Source organism: Cherax quadricarinatus, chromosome 31 (assembly GCF_038502225.1).
Source record: "Cherax quadricarinatus isolate ZL_2023a chromosome 31, ASM3850222v1, whole genome shotgun sequence".
NCBI classification, from domain to species: domain Eukaryota; kingdom Metazoa; phylum Arthropoda; class Malacostraca; order Decapoda; family Parastacidae; genus Cherax; species Cherax quadricarinatus.
In genome coordinates this window covers 22,544,611-22,569,459 of record NC_091322.1, presented here as the reverse complement: position 1 = coordinate 22,569,459, position 24,849 = coordinate 22,544,611, and the positions used below count along the sequence as shown (strand labels likewise).

Sequence of the window (24,849 nt, the reverse complement as noted above, 5' to 3'; positions counted from 1 at the left end):
GTAGGATTGCTGGTTTCTTTTTCTGTCTCATAAACACGCTAAGATAACAGGGATATCTTGCTACTCCTACTTACACTTTGGTCACACTTCACAGACACGCACATGCATATATATATATATATACATACATCTAGGTTTTTCTCCTTTTTCTAAATAGCTCTTGTTCTTTTTTATTTCTTCTATTGTCCATGGGGAAGTGGAAAAGAATCTTTCCTCCGTAAGCCATGCGTGTCGTATGAGGCGACTAAAATGCCGGGAGCAATGGGCTAGTAACCCCTTCTCCTGTATACAATTACTAAAAAAGAGAAGAAGAAAAACTTTATAAAACTGGGTTGCTTAAATGTGCGTGGATGTAGTGCGGATGACAAGAAACAGATGATTGCTGATGTTATGAATGAAAAGAAGTTGGATGTCCTGGCCCTAAGCGAAACAAAGCTGAAGGGGGTAGGAGAGTTTCAGTGGGGGGAAATAAATGGGATTAAATCTGGAGTATCTGAGAGAGTTAGAGCAAAGGAAGGGGTAGCAGTAATGTTAGATGATCAGTTATGGAAGGAGAAAAGAGAATATGAATGTGTAAATTCAAGAATTATGTGGATTAAAGTAAAGGTTGGATGCGAGAAGTGGGTCATAATAAGCGTGTATGCACCTGGAGAAGAGAGGAATGCAGAGGAGAGAGAGAGATTTTGGGAGATGTTAAGTGAATGTATAGGAGCCTTTGAACCAAGTGAGAGAGTAATTGTGGTAGGGGACTTGAATGCTAAAGTAGGAGAAACTTTTAGAGAGGGTGTGGTAGGTAAGTTTGGGGTGCCAGGTGTAAATGATAATGGGAGCCCTTTGATTGAACTTTGTATAGAAAGGGGTTTAGTTATAGGTAATACATATTTTAAGAAAAAGAGGATAAATAAGTATACACGATATGATGTAGGGCGAAATGACAGTAGTTTGTTGGATTATGTATTGGTAGATAAAAGACTGTTGAGTAGACTTCAGGATGTACATGTTTATAGAGGGGCCACAGATATATCAGATCACTTTCTAGTTGTAGCTACACTGAGAGTAAAAGGTAGATGGGATACAAGGAGAATAGAAGCATCAGGGAAGAGAGAGGTGAAGGTTTATAAACTAAAAGAGGAGGCAGTTAGGGTAAGATATAAACAGCTATTGGAGGATAGATGGGCTAATGAGAGCATAGGCAATGGGGTCGAAGAGGTATGGGGTAGGTTTAAAAATGTAGTGTTAGAGTGTTCAGCAGAAGTTTGTGGTTACAGGAAAGTGGGTGCAGGAGGGAAGAGGAGCGATTGGTGGAATGATGATGTAAAGAGAGTAGTAAGGGAGAAAAAGTTAGCATATGAGAAGTTTTTACAAAGTAGAAGTGATGCAAGGAGGGAAGAGTATATGGAGAAAAAGAGAGAAGTTAAGAGAGTGGTGAAGCAATGTAAAAAGAGAGCAAATGAGAGAGTGGGTGAGATGTTATCAACAAATTTTGTTGAAAATAAGAAAAAGTTTTGGAGTGAGATTAACAAGTTAAGAAAGCCTAGAGAACAAATGGATTTGTCAGTTAAAAATAGGAGAGGAGAGTTATTAAATGGAGAGTTAGAGGTATTGGGAAGATGGAGGGAATATTTTGAGGAATTGTTAAATGTTGAAGAAGATAGGGAAGCTGTGATTTCGTGTATAGGGCAAGGAGGAATAACATCTTGTAGGAGTGAGGAAGAGCCAGTTGTGAGTGTGGGGGAAGTTCGTGAGGCAGTAGGTAAAATGAAAGGGGGTAAGGCAGCCGGGATTGATGGGATAAAGATAGAAATGTTAAAAGCAGGTGGGGACATAGTTTTGGAGTGGTTGGTGCAATTATTTAATAAATGTATGGAAGAGGGTAAGGTACCTAGGGATTGGCAGAGAGCATGCATAGTTCCTTTGTATAAAGGCAAAGGGGATAAAAGAGAGTGCAAAAATTATAGGGGGATAAGTCTGTTGAGTGTACCTGGTAAAGTGTATGGTAGAGTTATAATTGAAAGAATTAAGAGTAAGACTGAGAATAGGATAGCAGATGAACAAGGAGGCTTTAGGAAAGGTAGGGGGTGTGTGGACCAGGTGTTTACAGTGAAACATATAAGTGAACAGTATTTAGATAAGGCTAAAGAGGTCTTTGTGGCATTTATGGATTTGGAAAAGGCGTATGACAGGGTGGATAGGGGGGCAATGTGGCAGATGTTGCAAGTGTATGGTGTAGGAGGTAGGTTACTGAAAGCAGTGAAGAGTTTTTACGAGGATAGTGAGGCTCAAGTTAGAGTATGTAGGAAAGAGGGAAATTTTTTCCCAGTAAAAGTAGGCCTTAGACAGGGATGTGTGATGTCACCGTGGTTGTTTAATATATTTATAGATGGGGTTGTAAGAGAAGTAAATGCGAGGGTCTTGGCAAGAGGCGTGGAGTTAAAAGATAAAGAATCACACACAAAGTGGGAGTTGTCACAGCTGCTCTTTGCTGATGACACTGTGCTCTTGGGAGATTCTGAAGAGAAGTTGCAGAGATTGGTGGATGAATTTGGTAGGGTGTGCAAAAGAAGAAAATTAAAGGTGAATACAGGAAAGAGTAAGGTTATGAGGATAACAAAAAGATTAGGTGATGAAAGATTGAATATCAGATTGGAGGGAGAGAGTATGGAGGAGGTGAACGTATTCAGATATTTGGGAGTGGACGTGTCAGCGGATGGGTCTATGAAAGATGAGGTGAATCATAGAATTGATGAGGGAAAAAGAGTGAGTGGTGCACTTAGGAGTCTGTGGAGACAAAGAACTTTGTCCTTGGAGGCAAAGAGGGGAATGTATGAGAGTATAGTTTTACCAACGCTCTTATATGGGTGTGAAGCGTGGGTGATGAATGTTGCAGCGAGGAGAAGGCTGGAGGCAGTGGAGATGTCATGTCTGAGGGCAATGTGTGGTGTGAATATAATGCAGAGAATTCGTAGTTTGGAAGTTAGGAGGAGGTGCGGGATTACCAAAACTGTTGTCCAGAGGGCTGAGGAAGGGTTGTTGAGGTGGTTCGGACATGTAGAGAGAATGGAGCGAAACAGAATGACTTCAAGAGTGTATCAGTCTGTAGTGGAAGGAAGGCGGGGTAGGGGTCGGCCTAGGAAGGGTTGGAGGGAGGGGGTAAAGGAGGTTTTGTGTGCGAGGGGCTTGGACTTCCAGCAGGCATGCGTGAGCGTGTTTGATAGGAGTGAATGGAGACAAATGGTTTTTAATACTTGACGTGCTGTTGGAGTGTGAGCAAAGTAACATTTATGAAGGGATTCAGGGAAACCGGCAGGCCGGACTTGAGTCCTGGAGATGGGAAGTACAGTGCCTGCACTCTGAAGGAGGGGTGTTAATGTTGCAGTTTAAAAACTGTAGTGTAAAGCACCCTTCTGGCAAGACAGTGATGGAGTGAATGATGGTGAAAGTTTTTCTTTTTCGGGCCACCCTGCCTTGGTGGGAATCGGCCAGTGTGATAATAAAAAAAAAAAAAAAATATATATATATATAGATATATATATATATATATATATATATATATATATATATATATATATATATATATATATATATATATATACATATATATACATATGATGGGGTCCACCTCTGGTATAAATTGTGGGACCCATAGCCTCGGAGAAGTGGATAAAAAGGCTTCAAGGAAGAATATTTGGATTTCTTCCTGAAGCCGTTTGAATATTCCACTTCCCCTACCACCCCGTCTATTAAACTATTTTTTTTTTACCAATAGGAATATTTTATTACATAATACGGCACAGAAGATTTAAGAGATACATTGTTGATATAAAGGTGGCATATACGGTACATGTTGTTACGTGTGTATCACCGATTATAAGGCGAAAATCTCATCCAGCTCCTCAGAGCTGTGGCGTGTGCCCAAAATGCAGCAGGCATTACCCCGTTGAACAGCTGCACTGAGCCGCCGGAACAGAAAACTAGCTGCCCTGGAATCCCTAGTTACCCTGATGAGTCTTTTTCCCAGCTCCTTAAGGAAATTAGATGCACTCTTTCCCCATGAGCCAAGGGTCTCTAAGCCTATGGGAACAAACATATAATGATGGGCAAGTTCTCCATATTTTCTAGACTTTTGGGACTCCCTGAAGCTGGCAGCTGCCCCTCCTTCCTCCCTGGTGTATTGGAGATATGTATCAGCCAAGGTAGATGCACATGTATAGTCCCACACCACCTGCTTCCCATCTGTCCAGGCTTGAAGGGTGATACCATCTGGACGCTTCTGGCTGCTATCAGATCTGCATAGTTGGGGTGGCTCCCTTACTGCTGGGCATCCAGCTGTTGTGAGGCTCCTCTTGATAATGTTATTAACCTCCTCATGTCTTGCAATCTTTCCCTCGGATTTACGGCACACAAGACCATGGTACCCGAATCGGTCTGCTGCTTCACTGCCACAAATACACCTGTGATCGGCGAGAATAGGGGCGGCAAGTCGAAGGGCAACACCGATGCGGATGGTCTGTGGGTCGAGGCGTGTGCCAAGGCTGGAGTTGGGAACAGCCAACAGAAAGTCCCCAGCATGAGGGGCTCTCACTGCCAGCAGGCGGGCTCTATCCTTCCCTGACACACTCTGAAGCATTGTTGAGGCTATATTTTCCCCTATTGGACCATCCCAGTGCGATTGTTTGTAGTTGTTGGGGGGAGCAGGTCTGGTTTCAGAGCCCGTTAGATTATCCCAGATCATTGCTCCGTCAATGAATTTTTGGTCCTGGACTCCAATCTTGTCCCTAAGATGTTCAGGGAGAATCGCTGCTACAAGCTCTCTGGATGCAATACACGAGGACAGAAAAACAGGTAACGCAATCTGTGATGACTTGCGGACACCAATGCCTCCTAGTCTGACTGGAAGTGTAGCTTGGTTCCACTGCCCGTCTTCTAGAGTAAGGTTAAGTACTTTCGTAAAAATCTGCCTCAGAATACTGTCATATTCGTGCAGTATAGGGTTATCATATGAAGGTGCACATCTTAGGAAATATGTCAACCTGGGCAAACTCAAGCACTTTGTGAGAAGGTACAAGGCATCGTTGGTGTCCAGATTGCCTATTCGTTGTTCCATTCTCCTTAACTCTTCCAATTTCTTCCTGAGAATTGTGTCAATGGCATTGCTTCCCAGAGGTGCTCCTAGCAAGACACTATTTGTGGGGGCAATGACTGCTGCTCCTGGTAGTTTTGATCTCACTGCATTTATCACTTGTTGACTGACTGAGATGATTTCACATTTGGATGGATTCAGGATGAGACCCATTTCCTGTCCCCGTGTCATTACCTGTGTAAGGTCATGTAGGAGGGACTCCTTTGTACCTGCTAGTGTGCCATCATCTAGGAACCAGATGTTTAGCTCGCTGGTCAGTCTGACTGTGATTTCCCTAACTGCTATACAGAAGAGAAATGGTGCAAGAGGATCTCCTTGTTGGACACCCTCCGACGATGTGATTTCATGCTCTCCAAATAGAAGCACTGATTCCTTGCTATACCCAGCTGAAACAAAAGGGAAGAGACCAGGGAAATGTTCTTGTACTGCTGCTAATACCACGTCTCTTTTCAGGAGATTGAACGCATTCTTGAAATCTAATTTTACCACTGCATTGTGAAGATCGATACCATGCCTAACCCTTCTAGGGTAAGGTAGGTGCCTGAGTCGGAGTTTGTAGCTCACAAGACTGTCATTCCCATTAGCCCCCTTGGGGCGGGGATGGCAGACCAGAGAGGCCTAGCTTGTGGCTAGGCTTAGGGACAGTTGGTCCCAAAGATGAAGAGGTACTTGTGCCTCCTCCCATGGGAGACTTAGGTCTCAGACACTCCCTAAAGAGGGAGCCAAGGCCGGGCCACCACTTGGAAAAGGCCCGGGCCGGGAGAATACCGGCGAATCTTTAATAATAATAACCACTGCATTGTCCTCAGGCAGGTTGTTGATATACGCCCTTGTTGCATGAACCGCTGCTTCACTTCCTTGAGAGACCCCAAAGCCAAGCTGGTTTGGTTGAAGCATCATGGCTGCCTGTGCACTTCGAACAGCAGCTTTGGACATGAGGCGGCGTAACGTGTTGCCTACTGCAATTGGCCAAATTCCTCCATCCTTCTTTTTAAGTGCACAAAGTGTTGCACCAAAAAAGAAAGGTCTAATTTCATCAGGAATCAGACCAGCCAAGGAATTGTTGACGAACCTTGTGATCTCTGAAAGCAGTGTCTCTGCAATTTCCCCAATAATTGGATTAACCATTTCCTTTAAATGCTGTGGCCTTATTCCAGTGTAACCCCCAGCAGAGCCAGATGGGAACGACATTATTGCTTTGTAAATGTCTGAGTCTTCCACAATCAATGGTTCCATAGTGGGGACAGAGGTGTTGGAACTGTTGGTGCCACTGGTTTCCCTGGCAGGGTGCTTTCCTCTAAGTGCTTCAGCAGTGTCAGCATCCCTGGGAGCAACTGTATCTTCACTGGTAATAATTCTGATTGCCCCCACTGTGTTGCCCTCTTCAATTTTCTTGCTCACCTGGACTCTGATTTTTTCACTGTCAGTAGAGTGAGTGGGGGTTCTGCCTCTCCCTTTTTTGTGTTGACGGGGAAGGCGAATGAGGTCATCAACTCTAGGAAAATCTCTTAAGGATTTAATTATCATTGAGGCTAGCCTCTTTTCCCTTCTTTCCGGCACAGCTAAGCAGACATTGCCAAAAAGTAGCAAGTTGTGCCATGCCTTGATGGTTGGTGGAGCATTTAAGATAGTGGAACCATCGTTTACTTTTTTCAGGAGGTCTGTAAGTTTCCCAGCTGCGTGTGGACGGGCTGCTTTGGGGATATGTGTGAGTGTCCTCGTACCTGTTGCTTTAATTGCTTCCAAGAGACTGTCTGATGAGATGAAATCTGTTGGAGTTGGTTCAGGTGCCTGAGGTGGCTCTGGATCGTCACTTTCCACAGGAGGACATCCTGAACCAGGGCAACTACCGTGTTTGCGGAGGAAACCATTAGAGCTGAGACAACGAAGCTGTAAGAATGACCGACACTTGCCTCTCCTAGTATTGCCAACCGTGCCATTTCCCTGGCTGCTTGCTTCCTCCTGGTTGGCATCCATCTATTAACCCTGTGCATTGCTGAGACGATGTTAGATGAGACAGCTGAGGCTTACATAGGTAATCAGCGTATAACAAGAGATATGTGAAAGTTCGATACAAGGAAAAGGTGTAGGAGCGCGCGTGAGATCCGACCACCACGGCACCATTATTTATATATATATATATATATATATATATATATATATATATATATATATATATATATATATATATATATATATATATATATATATATTATTTATATATATATATATATATATATATATATATATATATATATATATATATATATATATATATATATATATAAAGAGGTGAATTCTATTATGTGTGTGGAATAAGAGCATAAAAAGTAGCTACAGCATAATATTATTAAAGAACATAAGATAAAATTTTGTTGTTATTTTTTACCCAGATAGTCCATGAAAGTCCGTCATGGAGGGACTCTCTTATTTCCACTGTGGTCCTCACTCTTCCCAGGATGTAACTCACACCAGTCGACTAGCACCAAGGTACCTACTTGCTTATTAGGTGAACGAAACAACAGGTGTAAGGTGGGTGGCCCGTGGCCTGCTAGGCAAAGCCCTCGCTTCACACTCTGAGGGTCCATGTTTCGATTTCCATCGAGGGTGGAAACATTGGGCATGTTTCCTAACAACTTTTGTTGTCTATGTTCACTCATCAGTAAAATGCGTACCCATTTATTAGTAGACTGGTGTGGGTCGCATCCTGGGACAAAATTGGCCTAATATGCCCGAAATGCTGTACTTAACAAGGTTTTTTTATAGGTTTTTATAATACTGGATATAATATCCTAATACTGGATATAATACTGGATATAATATCCTAATTATTGTATGCATTCATAAATCTATTTTTATTTAGATGCAGAGAAAGTACCTGCTATTAATTTTATCAACCAATCACCATCGTCGTTAGTAACTGCACTAATTCTTTCATGAAAATAGTATTAACTCCATTGTTTACTACATCTGAGTTGCCTGATACTATTTTTGCCCAGGAGAGAATGTCCGGGATCTTTTTTCCACTACTAATGCCGGATAAAAAATCCCCCCCCAGTACCAACAATACCACCAGTCCGATAACATTCTTCTTTGCAAATATACAGGGTCTAAAGCCAGCAACAAACAAAATACCTTTCATCCATGGACTGCTTGCAGAGGCAAAGGCAATGTTCGCGGCTTTCACTGAGACCCACATAAAGGATCACTTGGACAACGAAATATGGATCCCAGGTTACAACCTATACAGATGTGACAGAGTGAACAGGCAAAAGGGGGGGGGTTGGCCTGTACATTGCAGAGTCACTTGTTTGCACAGAACTGCTTAATGCCTCAAATGATGTAGTGGAAGTTTTAGCAGTAAAGGTCGAGAACCAAAACCTAGTCATTGTGGTAGTCTACAAGCCTCCGGATGCAACATCCCAGCAATTCCAGGAACAGCTGTTAAAAATTGACCACTGTCTGGAAAATCTTCCAGCTCCTGCACCCAACATCTTGCTCCTGGGGGATTTCAACTTAAGGCACCTAAAATGGAGGAATATAGCAAATAATATTGTTGCAGTAATAACACCAGGAGGCAGCTCTGATGAAAACTCACACTCACACGAGCTTTTAAATCTCTGCACAAAATTCAATTTAAACCAGCAAATAATAGAGCATACTAGACTGGAGAATACACTAGACCTCATCTTCACTAACAATGATGATCTGATAAGAAATGTCACCATATCAAAAACAATATACTCAGATCACAACATAATTGAGGTTCAGACATGTATGCGTGGAGCCCCAGACCGACAAAATGAGACTAGTCACGAGGGAGCATTCACTAAATTCAACTTCAATAACAAAAACATAAAGTGGGACCAAGTAAACCAAGTCCTAACCGATATAAGCTGGGAAGATACACTAAGCAACACAGACCCCAACTTATGCCTAGAACAGATTAACTCGGTGGCACTCGATGTATGCACAAGGCTTATTCCTCTAAGAAAAAGGAGGAGTAGATGTAAAATAGAAAGAGACAGGCGCTCCCTTTACAGGCGACGGAAAAGAATAACAGAGCGGCTAAAAGAGGTCAATATATCTGAAATGCGTAGGGAGACACTGGTCAGAGAAATAGCAAGCATCGAACTTAAGCTAAAAGAATCCTTTAGGAGTCAGGAATCGCGGGAAGAACTAAAAGCCATAAATGAAATCGAAAGAAACCCAAAGTATTTCTTCTCCTATGCCAAATCAAAATCGAGAACAACGTCCAGTATTGGGCCCCTACTTAAACAAGATGGGTCCTACACAGATGACAGCAAGGAAATGAGTGAGCTACTCAAGTCCCAGTATGACTCAGTTTTTAGCAAGCCGCTAACCAAACTGAGAGTCGAAGATCAAAATGAATTTTTTATGAGAGAGCCACAAAATTTGATTAACACAAGCCTATCCGATGTTATCCTGACGCCAAATGACTTCGAACAGGCGATAAATGACATGCCCATGCACTCTGCCCCAGGGCCAGACTCATGGAACTCTGTGTTCATCAAGAACTGCAAGAAGCCCCTATCACGAGCCTTTTCCATCCTATGGAGAGGGAGCATGGACACGGGGGTCGTCCCTCAGTTACTAAAAACAACAGACATAGCCCCACTCCACAAAGGGGGCAGTAAAGCAATAGCAAAGAACTACAGACCAATAGCACTAACATCCCATATCATAAAAATCTTTGAAAGGGTCCTAAGAAGCAAGATCACCACCCATCTAGAAACCCATCAGTTACACAACCCAGGGCAACATGGGTTTAGAACAGGTCGCTCCTGTCTGTCTCAACTATTGGATCACTACGACAAGGTCCTAAATGCACTAGAAGACAAAAAGAATGCAGATGTAATATATACAGACTTTGCAAAAGCCTTCGACAAGTGTGACCATGGCGTAATAGCGCACAAAATGCGTGCTAAAGGAATAACAGGAAAAGTCGGTCGATGGATCTATAATTTCCTCACTAACAGAACACAGAGAGTAGTCGTCAACAGAGTAAAGTCCGAGGCAGCTACGGTGAAAAGCTCTGTTCCACAAGGCACAGTACTAGCTCCCATCTTGTTCCTCATCCTCATATCCGACATAGACAAGGATGTCAGCCACAGCACCGTGTCTTCCTTTGCAGATGACACCCGAATCTGCATGACAGTGTCTTCCATTGCAGACACTGCAAGGCTCCAGGCGGACATCAACCAAATCTTTCAGTGGGCTGCGGAAAACAATATGAAGTTCAACGATGAGAAATTTCAATTACTCAGATATGGTAAACATGAGGAAATTAAATCTTCATCAGAGTACAAAACAAATTCTGGCCACAAAATAGAGCGAAACACCAACGTCAAAGACCTGGGAGTGATTATGTCGGAGGATCTCACCTTCAAGGACCATAACATTGTATCAATCGCATCTGCTAGAAAAATGACAGGATGGATAATGAGAACCTTCAAAACTAGGGAGGCCAAGCCCATGATGACACTCTTCAGGTCACTTGTTCTATCTAGGCTGGAATATTGCTGCACTCTAACAGCACCTTTCAAGGCAGGTGAAATTGCCGACCTAGAAAATGTACAGAGAACTTTCACGGCCCGCATAACGGAGATAAAACACCTCAATTACTGGGAGCGCTTGAGGTTTCTAAACCTGTATTCCCTGGAACGCAGGAGGGAGAGATACATGATTATATACACCTGGAAAATCCTAGAGGGACTAGTACCGAACTTGCACACGAAAATCACTCACTACGAAAGCAAAAGACTTGGCAGACGATGCACCATCCCCCCAATGAAAAGCAGGGGTGTCACTAGCACGTTAAGAGACCATACAATAAGTGTCAGGGGCCCGAGACTGTTCAACTGCCTCCCAGCATACATAAGGGGGATTACCAACAGACCCCTGGCAGTCTTCAAGCTGGCACTGGACAATCACCTAAAGTCAGTTCCTGATCAGCCGGGCTGTGGCTCGTACGTTGGTTTGCGTGCAGCCAGCAGCAACAGCCTGGTTGATCAGGCTCTGATCCACCAGGAGGCCTGGTCACAGACCGGGCCGCGGGGGCGTTGACCCCCGAAACTCTCTCCAGGTAAACTCCAGGTAAACTGTAAATATTTTACTATGTGAACAGGAATAATGGGCGTCTTAAGGAAACACGTCATAATCTTTCCCTTCTTACAGAGATCGAACCATGGACTTCAATGTGTGAAGTGAGTGCGTTACCAATCAAGCTGCAGATCAGTCATTGCCAAGCTGGTTTGGTTGAAGCATCATGACTCACGAAATTGTAATGACACGATTGTAAACAAACAATACCACGGGTGGGATTAGAACCCGCGATCAGAGAGTCTTAAAACTCCCGACTGATGCGTTAGCTGGGCCAGCTGGCCCAGCTAACGTGTCGGTCTAGAGTTTTAAGACTCTGATCGGGGGTTCTAACCCCGCCCGTGGTAAAGTTTGAAGCATCGTGACTCTCTGTGCCAGTATTTACGGACAGCAGTTTTGGGAACGAGGCGGTGAAGAGTGTAGCTCATGGAAATTGGCCTGATTTCTCCATCTTTCTTTTTAAGGATTCAGAGTGGTGCACCAAAGAGTTGTTAACGATCCTTGTGATCTCCGACAGGAGTGACAGCAATATCTTCATGAAATGACTTAACCATATCAGTTAATCCCATGTAGCACCCATCAGAGCCAGACGGGAACGACATAACCGGTATGTAAACGCTTGATTCTTGCATGAAGAGTGGTTCAGCAGTGGGAAGTGTGTTAGTAGAACTGCTGTTGCGTCTGGTTTCTCTGACAAAGTGCATTTCTCTAAGCACAGAGTCAGCATCCCTGGAGACAGTAGAATCTATGATGATGATTTTCCTGATTATCTCAACAGTGTTGTCGTCTTTTAAATTTTTTCTTCACCTGGACTCTTATTATTTCACTGTCACCGCAAGGTTATGCCTCGTTTTTGTGTTGATGGGGAAGGCGAACGAAGTTGTCAGCTCTGGAAAAAAGCCTCCCGGTGATTTTATGCCTATTTTCGACTCGGATAAGCAGACATTGCCAAAAAGTAGCAAGTTGTGCCATGACTTGATGGTTGATGGAATACTTAGGATAGCGGAACCATTGTTTGCTTTATGCAGGAGGTCTATGGGTTTCCCAGCTGTGTGTGGAGGGGCTGCTTTGGGAATATGTTTAAGAGTCCTGGCAGCTGTTGCATATACGATATTACCTGACGAGATAAGATCTGTTGGAGTGTGTTCAGGTGCTTGAAGAGGCTGAAGGTCATCATTTTCCTCAAGAGAACATCATGAACTAGGGCAGCTACCATGTGTCAGGAAGAAACCATTAGAGTTAAGGCGAAAAACTTGCAAACACAAATGACATTTTACTAAAAAAAAATACATACACAAATAACCCGCACATAAAAGAGAGAAGCTTACGACGACGTTTCGGTCCGACTTGGACCATTGATAAAGTGACTTTGTGAAGATTGAGACACTTATGCAGCATATGGAAATCTTTATTCAGGAAACGTTTTGCCACACAGTGGCTTCATCAGTCCAATACAAAGAGGAAGGCGTAAGGAGAGGAGGAGAATGAGGTAATCAGTCCCTCAACCTGGAGTCGATGTGTTCAGTCCATCAATCTTGTAGAATGTACAGCATAGGGCCGTAGACGTGGCTTATATAGTGAGGTGACGTGAAGCAGATGGAGGCGGGGTCATAGTGGTACCATCCACTAGTCGAAGTAGGTCTTCGTCCAAAGGTTGAACACATCGACTCCAGGTTGAGGGACTGATTACCTCATTCTCCTCCTCTCCTTACGCCTTCCTCTTTGTATTGGACTGATGAAGCCACTGTGTGGCGAAACGTTTCCTGAATAAAGATTTCCATATGCTGCATAAGTGTCTCAATCTTCAACTTGTCGGTTTTTTAAAACCATTCATCACAAAGTGACTTTGTCAATGGTCCAAGTCTGACCGAAACGTCGTCGTAAGCTTCTCTCTTTTATGTGCAGGTTATTTGTGTATTGTTCCAGTCACGGTATTGTGCCTTTTTTGTTATTTAAAAAAATACATGTAAACTACACTGTGCTTGGGCCATTAAGGTCACAGTGTTCATGTTCACTCATGTAAATAAAACCTAACTCCCTAAAATAATCAGAATGAGAATGTTCAAAATAATATTTATGATTCAAAATGTTCAAGAATTTCACCAACATTGCCAACTTTCAATTCAATAAATGATTCATCCCTTTAATAGTGTGGCAAACTATCCTGGATCCTATCAAATAATATTTTATTTAGCTCTCTCAGTTTAGGATAAAAATTTTCCCTTAAGTCCAGATAACATTATCACTAAGGTTGGGAAACAATGCGTGTAACGTCAAGATTTTTATACATAGAGGAGGTTGAAAGAATGATTCACTTTATTCACTCAGGGTCAGGAAAAACTTTTAGTAACCTTGTATTGATTCATTGTTTTATAAGTGGTACCTCGGGATACGAACACCTCCCAACTAGAAATATTATGTAAGTGTATTTATTTTTGTAAGCTCTTTTGTAACGTATTTTTGGGGGTCTGAAATGGATTAATCTAATTTACGTTATTCCTTATGCAAACAAATTCGTTCGGTATCGGCACTCGAACAGCCTTCTGGAATGAATTAAGTTCGTAACTCGAGGTACCAATATAATGAAAACGAAGCTAGGATATACCAGCTGATGCTTGACCGCTTAACGAGTCATCATCGGTCTAATACCAACGTCAAGAGACACTTGTCCGGTTTCCTGAAATTAAAAATATTATCCATATCATCTAACCAAACAACACAATCCAATCCCTTAAGTGTTGCTTCACTAAACTTATCAAACATTTAAAGTTTAGGTTAGGTGTTTTATATCAAATTTAGCAGATAATACTTTACAAACTTTATACATGTATTTCATAACCAGGAGAAGTGCTCGAGCCAACAGAATAATGCCGATATTTGGCAGAAATTTTAATTTAGGGTGACCTGTGTGACTACATGTTATGTCTCATCATCAAATTTGAAACAGATTACATGACCTTTTTAATGACTTGACTGCTTTAATGACTTGACTGCTTTAATGACTTGACTGCTTTAATGACTTGACTGCTTTAATGACTTGACTGCTTTAATGACTTGACTGCTTTAATGACTGCTTTAATGACTTGACTGCTTTAATGACTTGACTGCTTTAATGTCTTGACTGCTTTAATGACTTGACTGCTTTAATGACTTGACTGCTTTAATGACTTGACTGTTTTAATGACTTGACTACTTTAATGACTTGACTGCTTTAATGACTTGACTGCTTTAATGACTTGACTGCTTTAATGACTTGACTGCTTTAATGTCTTGACTGCTTTAATGACTTGAGTGCTTTAATGACTTGACTGCTTTAATGATTTGACTACTTTAATGACGTGACTGCTTTAATGACTTGACCCCCTTAATGACTTGACCTTTTTAATGCTTGACTTTTTAATGACTTGACTGCTTTAATGACTTGACTGCTTTAATAACTTGACTGCTTTAATGACTTGACTGCTTTAATGACTTGACTGCTTTAATGACTTGACTGCTTTAATGACTTCACTGCTTTAATAACTTGACTGCTTTAATGTCTTGACTGCTTTAATGTCTTGACTGCTTTAATGACTTGACTGCTTTAATGACTTGACTGCTTTAATGTCTTGACTGCTTTAATGACTTGACCTTTTTAATGCTTCACTTTTTAATGACTTGACTGCTTTAATGACTTGACCTCTTTAATGACTTGACTGCTTTAATGACTTGACTGCTTTAATGACTTGACTGCTTTAATGACTTGACCTCTTTAATGACTTGACTGCTTTAATGACTTGACTGCTTTAATGACTTGACCACTTTAATGACTTGACCTCTTTAATGACTTGACTGCTTTAATGACTTGACTGCTTTAATGTCTTGACTGCTTTAATGACTTGACCTTTTTAATGCTTCACTTTTTAATGACTTGACTGCTTTAATGACTTGACCTCTTTAATGACTTGACTGCTTTAATGACTTGACTGCTTTAATGACTTGACCTCTTTAATGACTTGACTGCTTTAATGACTTGACTGCTTTAATGACTTGACTGCTTCAATGACTTGACCTCTTTAATGACTTGACTGCTTTAATGACTTGACTGCTTTAATGACTTGACTGCTTTTATGACTTGACTGCTTTAATGACTTGACTGCTTTAATGACTTGACTGCTTTAATGACTTGACTGCTTTAATGACTTGACTGCTTTAATGACTTGACTGCTTTAATGATTTGACTGCTTTAATGATTTGACTGCTTTAATGACTTGACTGCTTTAATGACTTGACTGCTTTAATGACATGACTGCTTCAATGTCTTGACTGCTTTAATGACTTGACTGCTTTAATGACTTGACTGCTTTAATGACTTGACTGCTTTAATGACTTGACTGCTTTAATGTCTTGACTGTTTTAATGACTTGACCTTTTTAATGCTTCACTTTTTAATGACTTGACTGCTTTAATGACTTGACCTCTTTAATGACTTGACTGCTTTAATGACTTCACTGTTTTAATGACTTGACCTCTTTAATGACTTGACTGCTTTAATGACTTGACTGCTTTAATGACATGACTGCTTCAATGTCTTGACTGCTTTAATGACTTGACTGCTTTAATGACTTGACTGCTTTAATGACTTGACTGCTTTAATGACTTGACTGCTTTAATGTCTTGACTGCTTTAATGACTTGACCTCTTTAATGACTTGACTGCTTTAATGACTTGACTGTTTTAATGACTTGACCTCTTTAATGACTTGACTGCTTTAATGACTTGACTGCTTTAATGACTTGACTGCATTAATGACTTGACTGCTTTAATGACTTGACTGCTTTAATGTCTTGACTGCTTTAATGACTTGACCTCTTTAATGACTTGACTGCTTTAATGACTTGACTGCTTTAATGACTTGACTTCTTTAATGACTTGACTGCTTTAATGACTTGACTGCTTTAATGACTTGACTGTTTTAATGACTTGACTGCTTTAATGACTTGACTGCTTTAATGACTTGACTGCTTTAATGACTTGACTGCTTTAATGTCTTGACTGCTTTAATGACTTGACTGCTTTAATGACCTGACTGCTTTAATGACTTGACTGCTTTAATGACTTGACTGCTTTAATGACTTGACTGCTTTAATGACTTGACTGCTTTAATGACTTGACTGCTTTAATGACTTGACCTCTTTAATGACTTGACTGCTTTAATGACTTGACTGCTTTAATGACTTGACTGCTTTAATGTCTTGACTGCTTTAATGACTTGACTGCTTTAATGACTTGACTGCTTTAATGACTTGACTGCTTTAATGTCTTGACTGCTTCAATGACTTGACTGCTTTAATGACTTGACTGCTTTAATGACTTGACTGCTTTAATGACTTGACTGCTTTAATGACTTGACTGCTTTAATGGTTTGACTGCTTTAATGTCTTGACTGCTTTAATGACTTGACCTTTTCAATGCTTCACTTTTTAATGACTTGACTGCTTTAATGACTTAACCTCTTTAATGACTTGACTGCTTTAATGACTTGACCTCTTTAATGACTTGACTGCTTTAATGACTTGACCTCTTTAATGACTTGACCTCTTTAATGACTTGACTGCTTTAATGACTTGACTGCTTTAATGACTTGACTGCTTTTATGACTTGACTGCTTTAATGACTTGACTGCTTTAATGACTTGACTGCTTTAATGACTTGACTGTTTTAATGACTTGACTGCTTTAATGACTTGACTGCTTTAATGACTTGACTGCTTTAATGACTTGAATGCTTTAATGACTTGACCCCTTTAATGACTTGACCTTTTTAATGTTTGACTTTTTAATGACTTGACTGCTTTAATGACTTGGCTGCTTTAATGACTTGACTGCTTTAATGACTTGACTGCTTTTATGACTTGACTGCTTCTATGACTTGACTGCTTTAATGACTTGACTGCTTTAATGACTTGACTATTTTAATAACTTGACTGCTTTAATGACTTGACTGCTTTAATGACGTGACTGCTTTAATGACGTGACTGCTTTAATGACGTGACTGCTTTAATGACTTGACTGCTTTAATGTCTTGACCGCTTTAATGATTTGACCTCTTTCATGACTTGACTGCTTTAATGACTTGACTGCTTTAATGACTTGACCTCTTTAATGACTTGACTGCTTTAATGACTTGACTGCTTTAATGACTTGACTGCTTTAATGACTTGACCTCTTTAATGACTTGACTGCTTTAATGACTTGACTGCTTTAATGACTTGACTGCTTTAATGACTTGACCTCTTTAATGACTTGACCTCTTTAATGACTTGACTGCTTTAATGATTTGACTGCTTTAATGACTTGACTGCTTTAATGACTTGACTGCTTTAATGACTTGACTGCTTTAATGGCTTGACTGCTTTAATGACTTGACTGCTTTAATGACTTGACTGCTTCAATGACTTGACTGCTTTAATGACTTGACTGCTTTAATGACTTGACTCCTTTAATGACTTGACTGCTTTAATGACTTGACTGCTTTAATGTCTTGACTGCTTTAATGACTTGACCTTTTTAATGCTTCACTTTTTAATGACTTGACTGCTTTAATGACTTTACCTCTTTAATGACTTGACTGCTTTAATGACTTGACTGCTTTAATGACTTGACTGCTTTAATGACTTGACTGCTTTAATGACTTGACTGCTTTAATGACTTGACTGCTTTAATGACTTGACTGCTTTAATGATTTGACTGCTTTAATGACTTGACTGCTTTAATGACTTGACTGCTTTAATGACTTGACTGCTTTAATGACATGACTGCTTCAATGTCTTTACTGCTTTAATAACTTGACTGCTTTAATGACTTGACTGCTTTAATGTCTTGACTGCTTTAATGACTTGACCTTTTTAATGCTTCACTTTTTAATGACTTGACTGCCTTAATGACTTGACCTCTTTAATGACTTGACTGCTTTAATGACTTGACTGTTTTAATGACTTGACCTCTTTAATGACTTGACTGCTTTAATGACTTGACTGCTTTAATGACTTGACTGCTTTAATGACTTGACTGCTTTAATGACTTAACTGCTTTAATGACTTGACTGCTTTAATGACTTGACTGCTTTAATGACTTGACCTTTTTAATGCTTCACTTTTTAATGACTTGACTGCTTTAATGACTTGACCTCTTTAATGACTTGACTGCTTTAATGACTTGACTGTTTTAATGACTTGACTGCTTTCATGACTTGACCTCTTTAATGACTTGACCTCTTTAATGACTTGACTGTTTTAATGACTTGACTGCTTTAATGACTTGACTGCTTTCATGACTTGACCTCTTTAATGACTTGACTGTTTTAATGACTTGACTGCTTTAATGACTTGACTGCTTTAATGACTTGACTGTTTTAATAACTTGACTGCTTTAGTGACTTGACTGCTTTAATGACTTGACTGCTTTAATGACTTGACTGCTTTAATGACTTGACTGCTTTAATGACTTGACCTCTTTAATGACTTGACTGCTTTAATGACTTGACTGCTTTAATGACTTGACTGCTTTAATGACTTGACTGCTTTAATGACTTGACTGCTTTAATGACTTGACTGCTTTAATGACTTGACTCCTTTAATGACTTGACTGCTTTAATGACTTGACTGCTTTAATGACTTGACTGCTTTAATGACTTGACTGCTTCAATGTCTTGACTGCTTCAATGTCTTGACTGCTTTAATGACTTGACTGCTTTAATGACTTGACTGCTTTAATGACTTGACTGCTTTAATGTCTTGACTGCTTTAATGACTTGACTGTTTTAATGACTTGACCTTTTTAATGCTTCACTTTTTAATGACTTGACTGCTTTAATGACTTGACCTCTTTAGTGACTTGACTGCTTTAATGACTTGACCTCTTTAATGACTTGACTGCTTTAATGACTTGACTGCTTTAATGACTTGACCTCTTTAATGACTTGACTGCTTTAATGACTTGACTGCTTTAATGACTTGACTGCTTTAATGACTTGATTGCTTTAATGACTTGACCTCTTTAATGACTTGACTGCTTTAATGACTTGACTGCTTTAATGACTTGACCTCTTTAATGAATTGACTGCTTTAATGACTTGACTGCTTTAATGACTTGACCTCTTTAATGAATTGACTGCTTTTATGACTTGACTGCTTTAATGACTTGACTGCTTTAATGACTTGACTGCTTTAATGACTTGACTGCTTTAATGACTTGACCTCTTTAATAACTTGACTGCTTTAATGACTTGACTGCTTTTATGACTTGACTGCTTTAATGACTTGACTGCTTTAATGACTTGACTGTTTTAATGACTTGACTGCTTTAATGACTTGACTGTTTTAATGACTTGACTGCTTTAACGACTTGACTGCTTTAATGACTTGACTGCTTTAATGACTTGACTGTTTTAATGACTTGACTGTTTTAATGACTTGACTGCTTTAATGACTTGACTGCTTTAATGACTTGACTGCTTTAATGACTTGACTGCTTTAATGACTTGACTGCTTTAATGACTTGACTGCTTTAATGACTTGACTGCTTTAATGTCTTGACTGCTTTAATGACTTGACTGCTTTAATGTCTTGACTGCTTTAATGACTTGACTGCTTTAATGACTTGACTGCTTTAATGACTTGACTGCTTTAATGACTTGACTGCTTTAATGACTTGACTGCTTTAATGACTTGACTGCTTTAATGACTGCTTTAATGTATTAACTGCTTTAATGACTTGACCTTTTTAATGCTTCACTTTTTAATGACTGCTTTAATGACTTGACTGCTTTAATGACTTGGCTGCTTTAATGACTTGACCGCTTTAATGACTTGACTGCTTTAATGACTTGAATGCTTTAATGACTTGACCCCTTTAATGACTTGACCTTTTCAATGTTTGACTTTTTAATGACTTGACTGCTTTAATGACTTGGCTGCTTTAATGACTTGACTGCTTTTATGACTTGACTGCTTTAATGACTTGACTGCTTTAATGACTTGACTATTTTAATAACTTGACTGCTTTAATGACTTGACTATTTTAATAACTTGACTGCTTTAATGACCTGACTGCTTTAATGATGTGACTGCTTTAATGACTTGACTGCTTTAATGACTTGACTGCTTTAATGACTTGACTGCTTTAATGACTTGACTGCTTTAATGACTTGACTGCTTTAATGACTTGACTGCTTTAATGTCTTGACTGCTTTAATGTCTTGACTGCTTTAATGACTTGACTGCTTTAATGACTTGACCTTTTTAATGCTTCACTTTTTAATGACTTGACTGCTTTAATGACTTGACCTCTTTAATGACTTGACTGCTTTAATGACTTGACTGCTTTAATGACTTGACTGTTTTAATGACTTGACCTCTTTAATGACTTGACTGCTTTAATGACTTGACTGCTTTAATGACTTGACCTCTTTAATGACTTGACCTCTTTAATGACTTGACTGCTTTAATGACTTGACTGCTTTAATGACTTGACTGTTTTAATGACTTGACCTCTTTAATGACTTGACTGCTTTAATGACTTGACTGCTTTAATGACTTGACTGCTTTAATGACTTGACTGCTTTAATGACTTGACTGCTTTAATGACTTGACTGCTTTAATGACTTGACTGCTTTAATGACTTGACTGCTTTAATGACTTGACTGCTTTAATGACTTGACTGCTTTAATGACTTGACTGCTTTAATGACTTGACTGCTTTAATGACTTGACTGCTTTAATGACTTGACTGCTTTAATGACTTGACTGCTTTAATGACTTGACTGCTTAAATGACTTGACTGCTTTAATTACGTGACTGCTTTAATGACTTGACTGCTTTAATGACTTGACTGCTTTAATGACTTGACTGCTTTAATGACTTGACTGCTTTAATGACTTGACTGCTTTAATGTCTTGACTGCTTTAATGACTTGACCTTTTTAATGCTTCACTTTTTAATGACTTGACTGGTTTAATGACTTGACCTCTTTAATGACTTGACCTCTTTAATGACTTGACCTCTTTAATGACTTGACTGCTTTAATGACTTGACTGCTTTAATGACTTGACTGCTTTAATGACTTGACTGCTTTAATGACTTGACTGCTTTAATGACTTGACCTCTTTAATGACTTGACTGCTTTAATGACTTGACTGCTTTTATGACTTGACTGCTTTAATGACTTGACTGCTTTAATGACTTGACTGCTTTAATGACTTGACTGCTTTAATGACTTGACTGCTTTAATGACTTGACTGCTTTAATGACTTGACTGCTTTAATGACTTGACTGCTTTAATGACTTGACTGCTTTAATGACTTGACTGCTTTAATGACTTGACTGTTTTAATAACTTGACTGCTTTAATGACTTGACTGCTTTAATAACTTGACTGCTTTAATGACTTGACTGCTTTAATGACTTGACTGCTTTAATGACTTGACTGCTTTAATGACTTGACTGCTTTAATGTCTTGACTGCTTTAATGACTTGACTGCTTTAATGACTTGACTGCTTTAATGACTTAACTGCTTTAATGACTTGACTACTTTAATGACTTGACTGCTTTAATAACTTGACTGCTTTAATGACTTGACTGCTTTAATGCCTTGACTGCTTCAATGTCTTGACTGCTTTAATGACTTGACTGCTTTAATGACTTGACTGCTTTAATGACTTGACTGCTTTAATGTCTTGACTGCTTTAATGACTTGACCTTTTTAATGCTTCACTTTTTAATGACTTGACTGGTTTAATGACTTGACCTCTTTAATGACTTGACCTCTTTAATGACTTGACCTCTTTAATGACTTGACCTCTTTAATGACTTGACCTCTTTAATGACTTGACTGCTTTAATGACTTGACTGCTTTAATGACTTGACTGCTTTAATGACTTGACTGCTTTAATGACTTGACCTCTTTAATGACTTGACTGCTTTAATGACTTGACTGCTTTTATGACTTGACTGCTTTAATGACTTGACTGCTTTAATGACTTGACTGCTTTAATGACTTGACTGCTTTAATGACTTGACTGCTTTAATGACTTGACTGCTTTAATGACTTGACTGCTTTAATGACTTGACTGCTTTAATGACTTGACTGCTTTAATGACTTGACTGTTTTAATAACTTGACTGCTTTAATGACTTGACTGCTTTAATAACTTGACTGCTTTAATGACTTGACTGCTTTAATGACTTGACTGCTTTAATGACTTGACTGCTTTAATGACTTGACTGCTTTAATGACTTGACTGCTTTAATGACTTAACTGCTTTAATGACTTGACTACTTTAATGACTTGACTGCTTTAATAACTTGACTGCTTTAATGACTTGACTGCTTTAATGCCTTGACTGCTTCAATGTCTTGACTGCTTTAATGACTTGACTGCTTTAATGACTTGACTGCTTTACTGACTGCTTTAATGTCTTGACTGCTTTAATGATTTGACCTTTTTAATGCTTCACTTTTTAATGACTTGACTGCTTTAATGACTTGACCTCTTTAATGACTTGACTGCTTTAATGACTTGACTGCTTTAATGACTTGACCTCTTTAATGACTTGACTGCTTTAATGACTTGGCTGCTTTAATGAATTGACTGCTTTAATGACTTGACTGCTTTAATGACTTGACTGCTTTAATGACTTGACTGCTTTAATGACTTGACCTCTTTAATGACTTGACCTCTTTAATGACTTGACCTCTTTAATGACTTGACTGCTTTAATGACTTGACTGCTTTAATGACTTGACTGCTTTAATGACTTGACTGCTTTAATGACTTGACTGCTTTAATGACTTGACTGCTTTAATGTCTTGACTGCTTTAATGACTTGACTGCTTTAATGACTTGAATGCTTTAATGCCTTGACTGCTTTAATGACTTGACCCCTTTAATGACTTGACCTTTTTAATGTTTGACTTTTTAATGACTTGACTGCTTTAATGACTTGACTGCTTTAATGACTTGGCTGCTTTAATGACTTGACTGCTTTAATGACTTGACTGCTTTAATGACTTGACTGCTTTAATGACTTGACTGCTTTAATGACTTGACTGCTTTAATGACTTGACTGCTTTAATGACTTGACTGCTTAAATGACTTGACTGCTTTAATTACGTGACTGCTTTAATGACTTGACTGCTTTAATGACTTGACTGCTTTAATGACTTGACTGCTTTAATGACTTGACTGCTTTAATGACTTGACTGCTTTAATGTCTTGACTGCTTTAATGACTTGACCTTTTTAATGCTTCACTTTTTAATGACTTGACTGCTTTAATGTCTTGACTGCTTTAATGACTTGACCCCTTTAATGACTTGACCTTTTTAATGTTTGACTTTTTAATGACTTGACTGCTTTACTGACTTGACTGCTTTAATGACTTGGCTGCTTTAATGACTTGACTGCTTTAATGACTTGACTGCTTTAATGACTTGACTGCTTTAATGACCCGAGCTTTCCGTGTGTGAAGCGAGAGCTTTGCCAGTCAAGCCACGATTAACCTGTAATAAAAACTGAACATCGTGTCAGGCCAAATTTCCACCACAAAAGTAGACGAAATGTCTCAATCATCGTTCAAATTTGTGAGTATCATTATTAAAAATATTTAACTCACCAATGATGGGTCTGTGGTTATAAGTGTCCTGCGTGTGAACCAAGAGCTGTACCCCGGCCAGGAGAGACACCCAGATGAGCAGCTGCGTGTTAACCATCATGACTGTCGCACAACACCTCCCCACAATAATGAGCCCAAGCTACACCTCGCGTCACGCCTCACACGGCTGCTTGCTACGGTTTAAAAGAATTATCATATCATTAATTATCTCTACAATTATGATTATCAGAAAAGAAAATCATAATTCCTAGAACATTTTATTAGTCTGTTCTGCACGAAATGTATTTAATTTGGTTTTAATGGCTGAAAGAACAGTTGAAGAGAACTGGCAACAAGCAGAGATATGGGTGGTACTGGTGGTCGTGTCTCAAGCAACAAGCAGAGATGTGGGTGGTACTGCTGGTCGTGTCTCAAGCAGCAAGCAGAGATGTGGGTGGTACTGGTGGTCGTGTCTCAAGCAACAAGCAGAGATGTGGGTGGTACTGGTTGTCGTGTCTAAAGCAGCAAGCAGAGATGTGGGTGGTACTGGTGGTCGTGTCTCAAGCAACAAGCAGAGATGTGGGTGGTACTGCTGGTCGTGTCTCAAGCAGCAAGCAGAGATGTGGGTGTTACTGGTAGTCATGTCTCAAGCAACAAGCAGAGATGTGGGTGGTACTGGTTGTCGTGTCTAAAGCAGCAAGCAGAAATGTGGGTGGTACTGGTGGTCGTGTCTCAAGCAACAAGCAGAGATGTGGGTGGTACTGCTGGTCGTGTCTCAAGCAGCAAGCAGAGATGTGGGTGTTACTGGTGGTCATGTCTCAAGCAACAAGCAGAGATGTGGGTGGTACTGATGGTCGTGTCTCAAGCAGCAAGCAGAGATGTGGGTGGTATTGGTGGTCGTGTCTCAAGCAAAAAGCAGAGAGGTGGGTAGTACTGGTGGTCGTGTCTCAAGCAACAAGC

The 24,849-nt window shown here is 39.8% G+C and overlaps 1 protein-coding gene across 2 annotated transcripts in view; it reads right to left on the bottom strand.

The window, feature by feature from the left end:
* Window positions 1–24,076, bottom strand: part of LOC128699024 (gamma-glutamyl hydrolase) — a 137,282-nt gene extending 113,206 nt beyond the window's left edge. The window contains exon 1 of one of the 2 annotated variants that reach the window (XM_070090251.1): window positions 23,911–24,076. In XM_070090251.1, the coding sequence (XP_069946352.1) occupies window positions 23,911–24,010 (100 nt within the window). In that variant the 5' untranslated portion in view covers window positions 24,011–24,076. The remainder of the gene's footprint in view (window positions 1–23,910) is intronic. The other variant, XM_070090250.1, reaches the window with a different exon arrangement.
* Between the last annotated feature and the right edge of the window lie 773 nt (window positions 24,077–24,849).